The sequence below is a fragment of the Acartia tonsa genome, chromosome 2 (genome assembly GCF_053477335.1).
Source record: "Acartia tonsa isolate MP-2025a chromosome 2, ASM5347733v1, whole genome shotgun sequence".
NCBI classification, from domain to species: Eukaryota; Metazoa; Arthropoda; class Copepoda; order Calanoida; family Acartiidae; genus Acartia; species Acartia tonsa.
In genome coordinates this window covers 43,891,104-43,904,408 of record NC_137261.1, presented here as the reverse complement: position 1 = coordinate 43,904,408, position 13,305 = coordinate 43,891,104, and the positions used below count along the sequence as shown (strand labels likewise).

Sequence of the window (13,305 nt, the reverse complement as noted above, 5' to 3'; positions counted from 1 at the left end):
ATTTAGAATTTAAGAAAATCATTCTTACTTGACAGTCAATGGCATCTTGATCCTGCCAGCCACCTCTTGAATCGTGTGTCCAGGTTTGGCCATCAGCAATCATACCTGGCTGTCTCATGGCACCTGCATCTTGCTGTGCCCAAGAATTTGCTGCTGATCCATAGCTGCCATCTGCAGCTGAATCAGCTGCCAGGTTGGGCACCCAACCACCAGAATCATCAGACTTAAATACAAATTATTTTAAACCTTCCAAAAAATCTCTGTGTGTGTAAGAATCTCGCTAACCACTGAATCTATATGGTTCTCCTTTACAGGGAAGCTTCTTATTGGTCCTGGGAAGGTTTATAACTATTTTGTGGAAGGGTACCACAAACCTACCAAGAGAAATCACCCAAATTTTTTTTTTACTTTTTCTCCTTAAAACTACAATTTATTCAAAAATATTAAGGTTATCTGATCTCATTTAAATGGTGCTAATCAACATGCTCATAGAAATCAAAATTTAATTGTACCTGGTATTGGTTCTGAACATTAGAATCATCTGCCATATAATCATGTCTGACCAGAGCCATAGGCAACAGATCTTTGAAACCAGAGCTTGAACTTTAAATATAAAATAATAAAAATCGTATAATATTATTCATATCTGACCTGGGCCTTAGGTAACAGACCTTTGAAACCAGAGCTAGAACTTTAAATATAAAATGATAAAAATCATATAATATTAATCATATCTGACCAGGGCCTTAGGTAACTGGTCCTTAAAAACAAGAACTAGAACTATGAATGAATTTAAAATGATTATATTCATACTATCATTTCAGTTCATAGATACAGGTTCCTTGAAACCAGAACTAGAAAAGCAGGTGGAAAATTTAGTGTCAGAGTATATTTTTGATATCCCTTTAAAAAATGCTTTAAGCAGTTTAAGATAAAAAAGACTATTTGACCTTAATAGAAAATTTAAAGTTTCTAGGACAAAACCTTGAATGCTAATTACCTTGGATTATGACAAGTGCCCATGCAGGTCTCATAGGACATGAAACTATTTCTATTTCCACCACATCCTTGATAGAATATTAAAACATCAACTTTTGAGTTAGTCATGAATTTCATAGGATAGTATAACTGTGTAAGACTTACAACTCCCTATGCATTTTTGGTTTGTAACTTTTGTTATTTATGCATGGTAAGAGAAGATAATAGATAAGTAAATATTGTATTAAAATGATTGAGACCATAATTTTGTATCATAAATATTCCTTACCAGAGTATGTATATTCCTTGCAGATACCCTCAGATGGACTGTAGTACCAACGGTTGAACTAAAAAAACAAAACAAGAATAGTTTTCATAAAACTGATGCCTTTTTGAAATGAAAAAAAAAATATTACTGTCCTATTGTGTAAAGACAAACCTTAAACATATCTAAATATAATACAAAGTTAAAATTAGTGGTGGTGTGGGGGCTTCTAATCAGGTACTTATTTTTTAAAAAATTATTTAAAATTTGTGGGGGCATCTCCATAGGTAACTTTTTTTCTTTAATTACCTCTTGGGGCAAAGCCCCTAGAGGCTAGGGGCAAAGCCGCTAGTGTAATTATATTACCCTATAAAATGTCTTCAATATAAATAAAAACTAACCCAAAAAAAACCATTCTTCTATTTTTGGTAACTTACTGCTTTGCTTACTGAAAGACGGACAGACAAATGACAGCATTTTCAATAAGGGCAAGTAGAATTAAGTAACAAGGTGACATCTAAACGAGAAGGATTATGTCTAATAAAATCTAAAACTTTTTCCAGTATGGCTCCGAAACCGATTTATATCCGCTGGATTAAAACTGGTTCTAAGCCATATTAAAAAAGCATATATATAGCAACGTATTACAGACAATTTTCCATTTATATTAAAATAAAATCATAATTTTAATACTAGTTTTTTAGCCGTGGGCTTGGGTACCTCGGAGCGAACAAAACTGGTTTTATTTTATGATTTTTCTTTTTAATATCCGCGGAAAGCTGTCTATAATAAGTGTCATAAAAGTTAGACTAATAGATTAAAAATGTAAGAAATCTAACCAAATAACAGCTTTATTTATAAACAAACTGAAGAGCACCTTACTTCTATAAAAACTGTAATAATATGAATCTAGCTATTTCTTTTAGAAGTCAAAACATCAATCAGTTTTATAATTGGCTATTAACAAGTTTTTTATTATGTTTACACATGAAATGATAACAATAATTAATAGTTTAATTATAATTTAGTATTATGTATACAAGCCAATATTTCACATAACAGACAAAAAGCATTTGGCATAACAACATTTATAGTTAGGATAAAAGGAATATGGCAGCAGAAAAACTATTTTGCCTCTGAAATCACAATAAAGTCCGTTAACTTAATATATGTTTCATCAATATTTGGTCATAACTCTGTTGAAAATGCTTACAAAATAGACCTTTTTTCGACGTAAGATACTCAAATAGTTCCTTTACATGCCCGATTAATCAGTCTTGATGTATTTTCATAAAATCTACAGAAAAAAAATTCTTCAAACTTTTCTCTCGGTTTTAAAGTTTGATTCTGCTAAGACAAAATAAGTTGTTCTTCACAGGATGGGGGGGGGGGGGGATTATTACAATTTTAAATAAAAAGTGGGATTTATTTAATAATTTTTTATGTTTTAGTCCGTATGACTTCTACACTTGCATTCAAATAAAAAATGGTTTTATTTATCCGACCATGACAAGGATATGTTTTTTTTTAATGTTATAAAATTAAATAAAACATAAGGAAATTAGTCAAAAGTGATATAAAAATCATCAGGTCTATGTACCTTTAACCGTTACATTTTCAAGACAAAATTTGCCTTAAAGTTTGTCTTAAAGCTGCACGTAGTATATTTTAACATTGTAAAGATAATAGATGGAAAATATGCATGGATAATGAGACAAGGGAAAATTATTATCAATTTAGGTTGCTAAGTCATTTATTGGTTAGTTCGTTCATCCAGTATAAGGGGATGGGATGGGGTAAAGAGGTTGGACGGAGTGCATCGTTAGCCTGCTCCGAGTTTCACATTATTGGAGAATATGAAAATCTGATGTAACATCAAGTAATAATATATCCGTTATTTAATACCTATATTTGCGACAACTTTTATTCTATAAATTCTTCCAATTTTTAACATCAACAAAAACCCCGCCCCTCTCGGAGAGAATCGAACCCGGTACTCACGGATAAGGAAACCAACATTCTATAATTAAGCTATGAAAGAATCCAATTATCAGAGGTGAAAAAAGACATAGTAAACAAAAACTTATTTCTTATAGTATACTTTAAAATTTCATGGATTTTCATGTCTGTCATTTTGGCTCAGGGGTAGAGGTGAGGTTCCAGTTGGAAGGTTGTGTGTTCGAATCTACCCAACCTCAAAATATAATTTTCAATGTCTGAGATAACAAGTAATATTTGGTAAAAGTAATAATATTTTTAAAAACTACATTATAACAACATTCACTTAAAATATAAAAAAGCTTTTTTATAATTTGCTTAGAGAGTAGATATCATGACAATTGATAAAATAGTAAAACTTTAACATTGGAGGATTTGAACCTGCAATCTTCCTATCCATACCTTAGCGCGATAACCCCTACACTAAAGAAGATAAGATATTATACAAGAAAATTTAGGTATAGAATACAATACTCTCTCTCCCGTACTCTGCACATAATTTTTCAGTATGGCTGAGAACCGGTTATAATCCAACGAACATAAATCAGTTTCGAAGCACTACTGTTATATGTTATTTTTAAAGGAAGAACAACTTGATGTCTATTATTTACTAAGTATATTTGCGATAACTTTTATTTAATAGATTCTTCCAATTTTTAACATTTACAAAACAGCCTACTTTATTGCTTCAAGATCCATGTCAGATCTATATAGGAAATAAATGTCTATAAATGAGCTCAAGTCTTCCAAGGGATTAATGTTTATAACTCATAGTGCTCCAATAATCCATAATAAACTCTCATTGCCCAGAACGATAAGACCCAATATTTTACTTTATTAAGAATAAATTCATTTTTTTTATTTCATGTTGCTATTTAAATAATATTGAAGTATTTAATTACTATTCTTAAAACAGAAAATTTAAATTCATAATATAGTAAATTTAAGAAAACTGAGTTTTAAAATAAATTGATTCTAGCGCCACTTTTAATGTGTTCAGATTTACAAACAAAAATTAAAAACATTTTAACCCTTTCATGACGGTTATATAAAAAAATATATATTGGAAAATAAATTCCATAATTCAAATTGCATTTTTGAAAAAATGAAAAAAAGCATTGTTATAAATATGTATCTGAAGATTAATTAAAGAAATCAAAAGAAAAATGGAAGAAAAAGCGAGTGTGAGAGAGATTTAAAAAAAACAAGAAAACGCTAAGGCAGAATGTTCATAGTATCAAAGGCTTTTATTATAAAATAAATAACTAAAATCATCCGGACAGAAATTCTAACGTAAGTAGTTGAACTTGAAGTAATCTTTATATGCAAGTTAATATATTTATTTTCTAATATTTCCCCTGTGAATATACAGTGACCCCCCCCCCCCCCCCCCATAAAAAAGGGCATAGGAATTGTCAGGGAAATTTTAACAAAATCCATATTTTTAATTCTGAATAAAAAAAATGCATACCTAGCAGATGCGTACCTAGCATCCAGGGGCTCTGTAATTAAAGTGGCAGAAAATGGCTAGAAAAAATAGCTTAAAACCATCTGAAAATGAAATAGCCTTATACCCTCATGAGACCTATTTGAAGCTTACCTAAAATTATGAACCCAATCGCTTTAGTAGTTATTGAGATTTAAACCTTCAGACAAAAAAACTTTTTATATATTATTAGCGTTTGGCCCTTTATTATCTACGGACTAGAAAAAAAGCTTAAACCCATCCCAAGACTTACATCTAAAAATTTAATAGCCTAAAACCATCACGGGACCGATGTTAAGTTTATATAAAATAGAGAACCCAATCAGTTAAGTAGATTAGATATTAAGAATGAGACATCGAAACCAAATTGACAATATATTTACAAATAAAATATTTTGATTAGTTATTTATTGTTGTATGTTGTAAATCATACAAAACTTGAATAGAAGCTAAGATAATAAAGTCTTCCCTGGAAATACTAAAAACTATACTGTCAGGTCGACGGTAAAAATGTGTGGCCTCTAGACTACTGCAGACAGACTGACCGGCCAATTGAGATGTAGAGTAGGTGCTCATCGCCCTGTAAAATTTTACCTGAGAAAAATCATCTTTCTATCAATCAAATGACCATCAGAGCATTACCGATAGACTGACAGACCAGGTAAATTATATAATGGATGCTTATTTGTAAAGGAGAACCATATCGATTCTGCGTTTATTAGGGTTGGGCCGGATATCCGGCCGGATATCCGGCCATTTTCAATATCCGGCCGGATACCGGATATTGAAACTATCCGGCCGGATATCCGGCTCTATAATTTTTTATACTTTACACCAAAAATCTCTGCTTTTTAAAATCTTAAATGGCTATAATTTTCTTATTATTGAAGCTAGAAGAACATTTTTTCTGAATAAGTTTAACTTTATGTAAATTTATATAAGATTTCTGAAGAAATTTTTTTTTACTACTTTAATATCTGGTAATTTGGCCGGTTATCCGGCCGGATATCCGGTAATTTGGCCGGATAACCGGATATTTGCCGGATATCCGGCGTTGGCCGGATATCCGGCCGGTTACCGGATATCCGGCATTTGAAATCAGCCGGATATCCGGGTATATATTTAATAATAATTAAGCAAGGACAGCCAAAGTAAGGTTTAGGGTGCTTTCCCATATCGAGTACATATCAAGCATTGAAAATACACTTCCATATTTTATAAATAAATTGTAAATTAGAAGGGATAGGTTTTTCCCATAAGCCTAACTCTTGCAGGGGGCCCTAACCCACCAAGGTTTACACTTGATGTGCCTTTACTCTTGATAGGATTAATTATAGAATATATAGAAAATCTAAGAAATTTTAAAGCTTAACAAGGATGACATCATTTATAAGTCCTTAGTAAAGCTAAAAAACATGGAAAGGTTTACAATAGAATTTATACAATATCTTTGATAGTAGATGCATATCAAAGCATTCCAACAGACGGACGGACAAAGTAAGTTTTATACTGGATGATCATCAGCATGGGGATGTTTTTTTAATTCCAGCCATTTATCTTTAATAACTGAAGAGAAATTCACGTTTACTCCTTTACGGTTTCTTACAGACAGACAAACATTTCAATTAGAGTACAGAGAAACATATGATAACATCCATAAACTTTGTGAAGTTAATAAAAATCTAATAAGATAGAAAATATTTTTTAGTAGAGAAGCTACTATATAATTTGAAATATCCCTCTGTTTTTTTCTAATAACTCGGACCCTAAGGCGGCCTAAGGCCGCTTCGTCACTTGTCCCATAATAAAATAATAATTTTTCCTGCACGGTCTAGATCCTGCAACCACTGTAACAGATCCTAGATCCTGTAACACTTTGACGCTAACCACAAGACTAAAAAAGAAAAGAATTTTTCCAAAAAACGTTGACTATCCAGTTATGCATTGTATTATAAACAGCTTTTCACGGAGATAAATATGTACAATTACACGATCAAAGCCAGTTAAATTAGTCACGAAATGCCAAAGGCAAGGGCTCAAAAATTGGTTTTAATTTATTCTTAGGAGGGTGGTGGAACCCTCACTCAAAATAGTTACAAACCTTCCCAGGAACTATGATAAGCTAACCTGTAAAGGAGAACTATATTGTTTCAGTAGTTAGTGAGATTCTTTGGCAAATAAATTAACAGAGAGCCAAACAAACATCCTGCTACTTTATTATATGGATGATAGCTACAATCTTTTAAGTTACTTGCCGGGATTTGAACTGGAATTCTTAGATAAGTTACGTAAAAATTTGCCCCAAGACTACAGCGGCACAATTAATTTAATGTGATTTTTATATAAGTATAGCGAAAAAAGACAACATAATCATTTTCATAACATTTCTCTCTCTAATCAAAAAAAATATTAGCTGACACGGAGTTAAAACCTTCCAACTAGCACGATAACCTCTAAAAGAAGAATAGGTATAAAACAGTAAAATTTAAGTCAATGAGCTATGAAAACAACCGAACATTCTTGGTGAAAAAGACAAAGTAGACAACATTTTCAACACTCATTGTTTAAATTCACTCATTGTAATCTACTCTGTAGCTCAGTGGATAAGTTCAAATTAAAGTTTAAATCCCAGCAGTCTGAAGCATATCGGATTAAAACCACCTCAGTGAACAAAAATATTATTTTTTAACATTGATAACATCGTAAGTAAAAAAAAATAAAACCAATTTTAAAAAGTCACTTAAAATCTTGGAAAAAGCAATTAAAAAAAGAGAAAGAGAGAGAGAGAGAGAGAGAGAGAGAGAGAGAGAGAGAGAGAGAGAGAGAGAGAGAGAGAGAGAGAGAGAGAGAGAGAGAGAGAGAGAGAGAGAGAGAGAAAAAGAGAAAGAGAGAGAGAAAATTTCAGAAAATAAAAAAAAAATAATTTTGTTCTTTGACCGCGGAGATTTGAACACGCGACCTACAGATAAAGTAAAATCTAAAAGAAAAATTTTACTGTAACTCTACCACAGAGCTACGACGGCGCTTAAATGTAAGGAGAAAATAGACATATTTAATGCCAAGAAACACAAATTTTTTGAAGATTTCCACGGATATAAAAATGTACAGAAGTAAGATTAAAAATGATATTTTTTGCACCGATGTCAACAAAAACTGAATAGAATATGATCCCAAATAATTTATCAGTATGACTGATATCCGCTTCTTATCCACCAGAAGCGATACTAGAAAAAGAAGAACTCAATTAAATTAATATTAAAACACAGTAGACAATATTTTATTTATATATTCATTGTTTACAATTAGACCAATTTTCAAAATAAAATTTAGTGGTGCCAATAGCCCTGAGGTTAAACACCGGTAACGTAAGATCTAGAGTTCCGGTTCAAACCCCCAATCTTTCATCAAATTTTTGGGGGAGTTGTGATTTTATTGGGTGGGGTGGAGGGGGGGGGGGGGGAAAGGCCAATTAACCTCCATTTTTAATTTAAGTTTTTAATTTTGGGGTGGATTGTAATTTTTTTCTAACGTGATTTTTTTGGCAGTGTGATAATACCCTCCCCCAAAATAGTTATAAACCTTCCGAGGGCCCATAAGAAACTATCCTGTATAAGAGCACCATATCGGTTTAGTGGTTAGCAAGATTCTTTTTGTACCAACAGATAGACAAACAAATGGACATCATATTTTATTTACTGATGTAAGAATAGGACAGATTTTCTACTAAAACAATTTAGTTCTAATAGTTCTTTGGTACAGTGACTGCAGAGAACCATCTATCATCCAGGTTCTAATCCCCGAAGTGTTTTTTGGGGGTAGGGTGATTTTAGTTATTTTTTGGTGGGAAAAGAGAGGGGAGGTCAAGCAACCACCAGTTATAATTTTAGTTTTTTTTAAAAAATTCAAAAATTTGGATTTAAAAGAAGAATTAAATCAGTTCAGTTGTTATCGAATTCTTAATCTACAATCAAAATAACCCTTCATACTTACTACAAGGTTTTAAAAATATTCGGTTTCAACACTTGGAGGAATAGAACCGAAAACCTTTCTAACATGAGACTGCCGCTTTGAGCCCTAGACAGTAGGTATAAAGATATGTTAGACAAAAATTTAGGTGATAATAATAAAAATAAAGTAAGTTTTGCTAGAGCAAATCTATTTAACAGAGAAATAGGAATTTCTACAATACCCCCTCTCTCTCTCTCTCTCTCTCTCTCTCTCTCTCTTTCTCTCTCTCTCTCTCTCTCTCTCTCTCTCTCTCTCTCTTTCTCTCTCTCTCTCTCTCTCTCTCTCTCTCTCTCTCTCTCTCTCTCTCTCTCTCTCTCTTTCTCTCTCTCTCTCTCTCTCTCTCTCTCTCTCTCTCTCTCTCTCTCTCTCATGCTGTGTTAAAAACGGAGGTTTGGTGGGCATAATTTTTGCATAATGGAAATAATAAACAAGGATATTATTACAATAATTTTTTGTGTGTAAAATCTTATATATTGTAAAACCAAAAGAAAGTAAATAAAACATTGAATAAATCTAGCCAATCGCGTGATAATTTTAGAACGCGGCCTCTAATAGTTATATAAGCAGACGCCTTAGCCCTCAAAATCACTCAGCCAATGCAATAGAAGAAGGAATCTTTTAGAATACTGAAATTGTTATAGATTTGTGTTTTGAAAAGAAAAGTTTTATCAGGGAGGGATGAGACATTATAATATAAACTTAAAATCCCACTAATTAATTTTGAATGCTTCGTACACTAAAAAAAATATAGAAATCTTCCTTGAAGGGTAAATAAAAACAGGGGGGTTGCGTGATTTTACATTTAACATTTTGGGAGTTGCGTGATTATCGCAACACAACATTTTGAGTTTTATAACATGTTTCCTTTTTCTAAAAAAAAATTTTTAAAAATATAGTAGGATCCCATACTTAATATTTTTTAAAAAGAGAGGCAAAATTATAAATATGTTTTTAAATAAAATAATGAAACTAATAAAGAGACGGAAGAAAAGGGATGATAGAGAGGGACATTAAATCTTTTAAAAATATGAATATTTGTAGTTTGATTTTTTTCTTACTTTCTTAGTCAGAGATAAGACAATGGAAGAAAAAGTTTAATATTCAGGGATAATACAATGAAAGAAAAGATTTAAAAGGCAGTGATAGACATTGGAAGAAAAGAGTTAATAGTCAGGTATACGACAATGAAAGTAAAGGGTTAATAGTCAGGGATAAATAGCTATTAGTTGGGGATAAGACAATAAAAGAATTGAATTTTTTAGGTGGTGCCTTCACCACGATTTTTCTTGAAAAATTTCAAGAGTAAGATCACCAGAAAATTTGAAAATTGCATTAATTGATGATTATGTAAATAACATTGTATTCAAGGATGTATTAATTTGAATTAATATTTGTAATATACAATAATTGAAATACAAAATAATATTTTGATCCTACAAATAATATATCAGAAGATAGTAAAGAAACGCGCAGAACCCGGTATTAGTGTCTTAGAAATTATCTTAGTGACGTAAAAAAAATAGGATGTGTCGATACTACTAGGATTTTTAAGAATTGTTAATATAGGCCTGAAATCAAGGTTTTTTGTGCTTTTAAAAAATATTAAAAATATTTCTAAAAATTCTACATTATTTTTGCTCACTTTTAAAAAACAAAATCAACTTTTTTCTATTTTTTTTTATAAAATTATCTTTCAAAATTGAAATAAGATCTATCATCTGATATTGTACTTCTTACATAACTCAAGAGTTGACTTACAATGTGTAAATATTTTATAGATTATTTAGCAAAATAATAAAAAAACTATATGTAATTTCGTGATTAATAATTGGCTTAATCTTACATTAAACATTGAATGATTTTAAATAATTTTCAAATATTTGCTTTTATAATTATACTTATTGTATAAACATCTCATAAGTTAGCGCAAAATGCTATATATTTTATCACATATGAGCTATTTTTTAAGCCAGCTTTTTAGTCAAAATTTTAAACCAATAACAATTAAATCAAAAGATATTAGGTTAAAACTATATATAAACGAGAGTAAAGAAATAAGATATTGCTATCAACAACAACAAAAAAGGGTTTTGTCTAGTTTTTGGTAAAAATAACGCATATTTATCATTTTAAATTAAAGCTATCTTTTCAAGATTACATCTATAAATTCGTCTGTATTTTATAACTTATAACTGTTACCATGAAGAATCAATTGATTTTCCATAATAATTTTATTTCTATATTAAATTTAGAGACAGCTAATTTTTCTTTAAATATAATGAGATGTTTATCAGAAATTTTTAATTAAGCATAATAATGTATATATAAAAAAGACAATTACGAATAAAAACAAAACAATCAATTATTAGATTATTTATATCAATAAATTTAACGGAATTTGAACGTAATTGTTAAAAAAGCTAGCTTAAACAGTTTTGCCATTAAAAAATAACCTTCTTTATGAATGGTACATTCTAACAAGGGTAATGATATCCAGTAGAGCAACATATTTAACAAATATGTCTTTAAATAATCAGTCTATTAAACAAATATCTTTTTAAAATGCATAAGTTATATTACCTCTCACAAGATTGTTTAGTCCTTTGACACTGTACATAATTATTATTTGATTGATCTATCCTTAATTTTTATTCATATTCAATTTTATTGTTTGTATATAAATATTTAATACCTGTATTATAATACGGTTATTATTTTTTTGCTATGTTTTTATAAAATAAATATCTAAGCAAATGTTACCAATTCTTATAATTATCTGGAATTGAAAAGAATTACTTTCATTCGGTTGCTAAAAAGAGGAGAAAAAGAAATGTATTGAGTCAGATAGTAGCCTTAACCTGTACAGCTTTACATTTATTTCATAGATAAATTGAAATTGAAATTAGATAAAATTATTAATTGATTTTAGATTATTAAACAAGACATGTTAGAATTATCCTATCAATTTCAAACTCTTCATGATGATTCCTATGACAGTTAGGTATAATTTAGAAAGCAACTCTATCATTGTTAACAGAAAGTCAGTACGTCCATTTAAAACATGCTTTGTGTGTTTTTTGGCTGCTATTGAAGAAAGACAACTGAAATTTTAAGTGAAAAGGTCTTTTAAGAGGTGTTTTAATGTATTTTTTTTACAGTAGCTTTTGATGGATTATTTTAGGTTAGGTTAGGTGATTGCCCTGCATGGATAGAGCCCCCCCCCCCCGCAGTGGCTAGAAATAGGATAAAATCTACTGTGAAAATACCAAGAAACGTCCCTTAAGAGGCATTGTCATGAAAGGGACTATACCCAAGATATATGTGCATCTACTTAACGACTTCCAAAATTTGAGGGTGCCCTCAAGTAATCACCCCTTCCCCCCCCTGCATCTACTCTATACATTATTTTGTCTGTCTGACTGTCGGTCATGCTTAAAAAACCTTATTGTTGGAGAAATGTTATTTTCACGACTGCTTTTTTAGATAGCCAGCTGTAAGTTTTAGTCAAGATACCTTATATTTATACAGATCTGCTCCATATATTTATTGTCTGTCTGTCTGACAGATATACTTAAAAGGACAATTTAGTTTTAAAAGAAAAAAATTTAAAAAATGTTGGTGGTTTTTTTTCTAAGCGCGTGAGGGTGCAGGTACCCTATCCTAAAATAGTTATAAACCTTCCCATGACCTATGACCTATGTCCCTGCAAAGGAGAAGCATATTAGTTAGGAAGATCCTTCCATATAAATAGACACACACACACAAACATTCTTTTACTTTGATATAAGGATTAGCATTTTGTTACTGTATCCTATTACTAGCGGCTACGCCTTAGAGGCCTCTTGGGGCACTTGAGGAGGAGAGAGTCCAATTTAATAAACCAATTTATTTTTCTAGATTTTAAAAGGAAAAGACAAACAAACAAACAAAGAGACTTTATTATATCCTATTATATAAATTAGTAAGCTAAGCTTTTTTTGACTGTAGCAACGGATCTTGTTAACCGCTGAACCTAAAGGGTTCTTCTTTACAGTGAAGCTTATTATAGGTATAGAGAAGTTTATAACTATTTAGGAAGAGGGCTCTCCACTCTCCAAAAAAAATAACACCTAGAAAAAAAGTACCATCTCCGCAATTTTACTTTTTTGTTTTAAAACTTAAATTGAAAATTGGAAGAATGAACTTTCCCCCTTACCACCCTAAAAGCTTCTAGTGATGTTACTGCTAGTGATAATATATTATAGTTTATATCAACATAATATGCGGATTTTAAGAAAAATTTAATCAAATATGCGGACTTTTTTCAACCTTTTTTTGACAACATTTATTAGACATATTAGAATTATACTATTGATTTTAAATTTTGCACGGAAGTATGTCCTTTTACTGTATGCTATATTTACGCAATTTTGCAACAAATTTATGTGCAATTTCATTTAGACTTCAAAATTAATATTCTGCTTATTAAGTTCTGACACTCTAGCTATTGTGCGTTTGTTCTACCTTCTGATTTTTGTGCTTCGTTTTTATGGATGTTGTCATCCTTGTCTAGAAAATACAAATTAATTAA

At 30.8% G+C, this 13,305-nt stretch overlaps 1 protein-coding gene across 1 annotated transcript in view; it reads right to left on the bottom strand.

The window, feature by feature from the left end:
* Positions 1-13,305, bottom strand: part of LOC145311921 (spondin-1-like) — a 100,117-nt gene that overhangs the window by 1,190 nt on the left and 85,622 nt on the right. Inside the window, exons 31-34 of the mRNA XM_080150968.1 lie at positions 1,268-1,325; positions 1,001-1,067; positions 513-603; positions 29-223 (exon numbers count right to left, since the gene is read on the bottom strand). Coding sequence (XP_080007094.1) covers positions 29-223; positions 513-603; positions 1,001-1,067; positions 1,268-1,325 — 411 coding nt within the window. The remainder of the gene's footprint in view (positions 1-28; positions 224-512; positions 604-1,000; positions 1,068-1,267; positions 1,326-13,305) is intronic.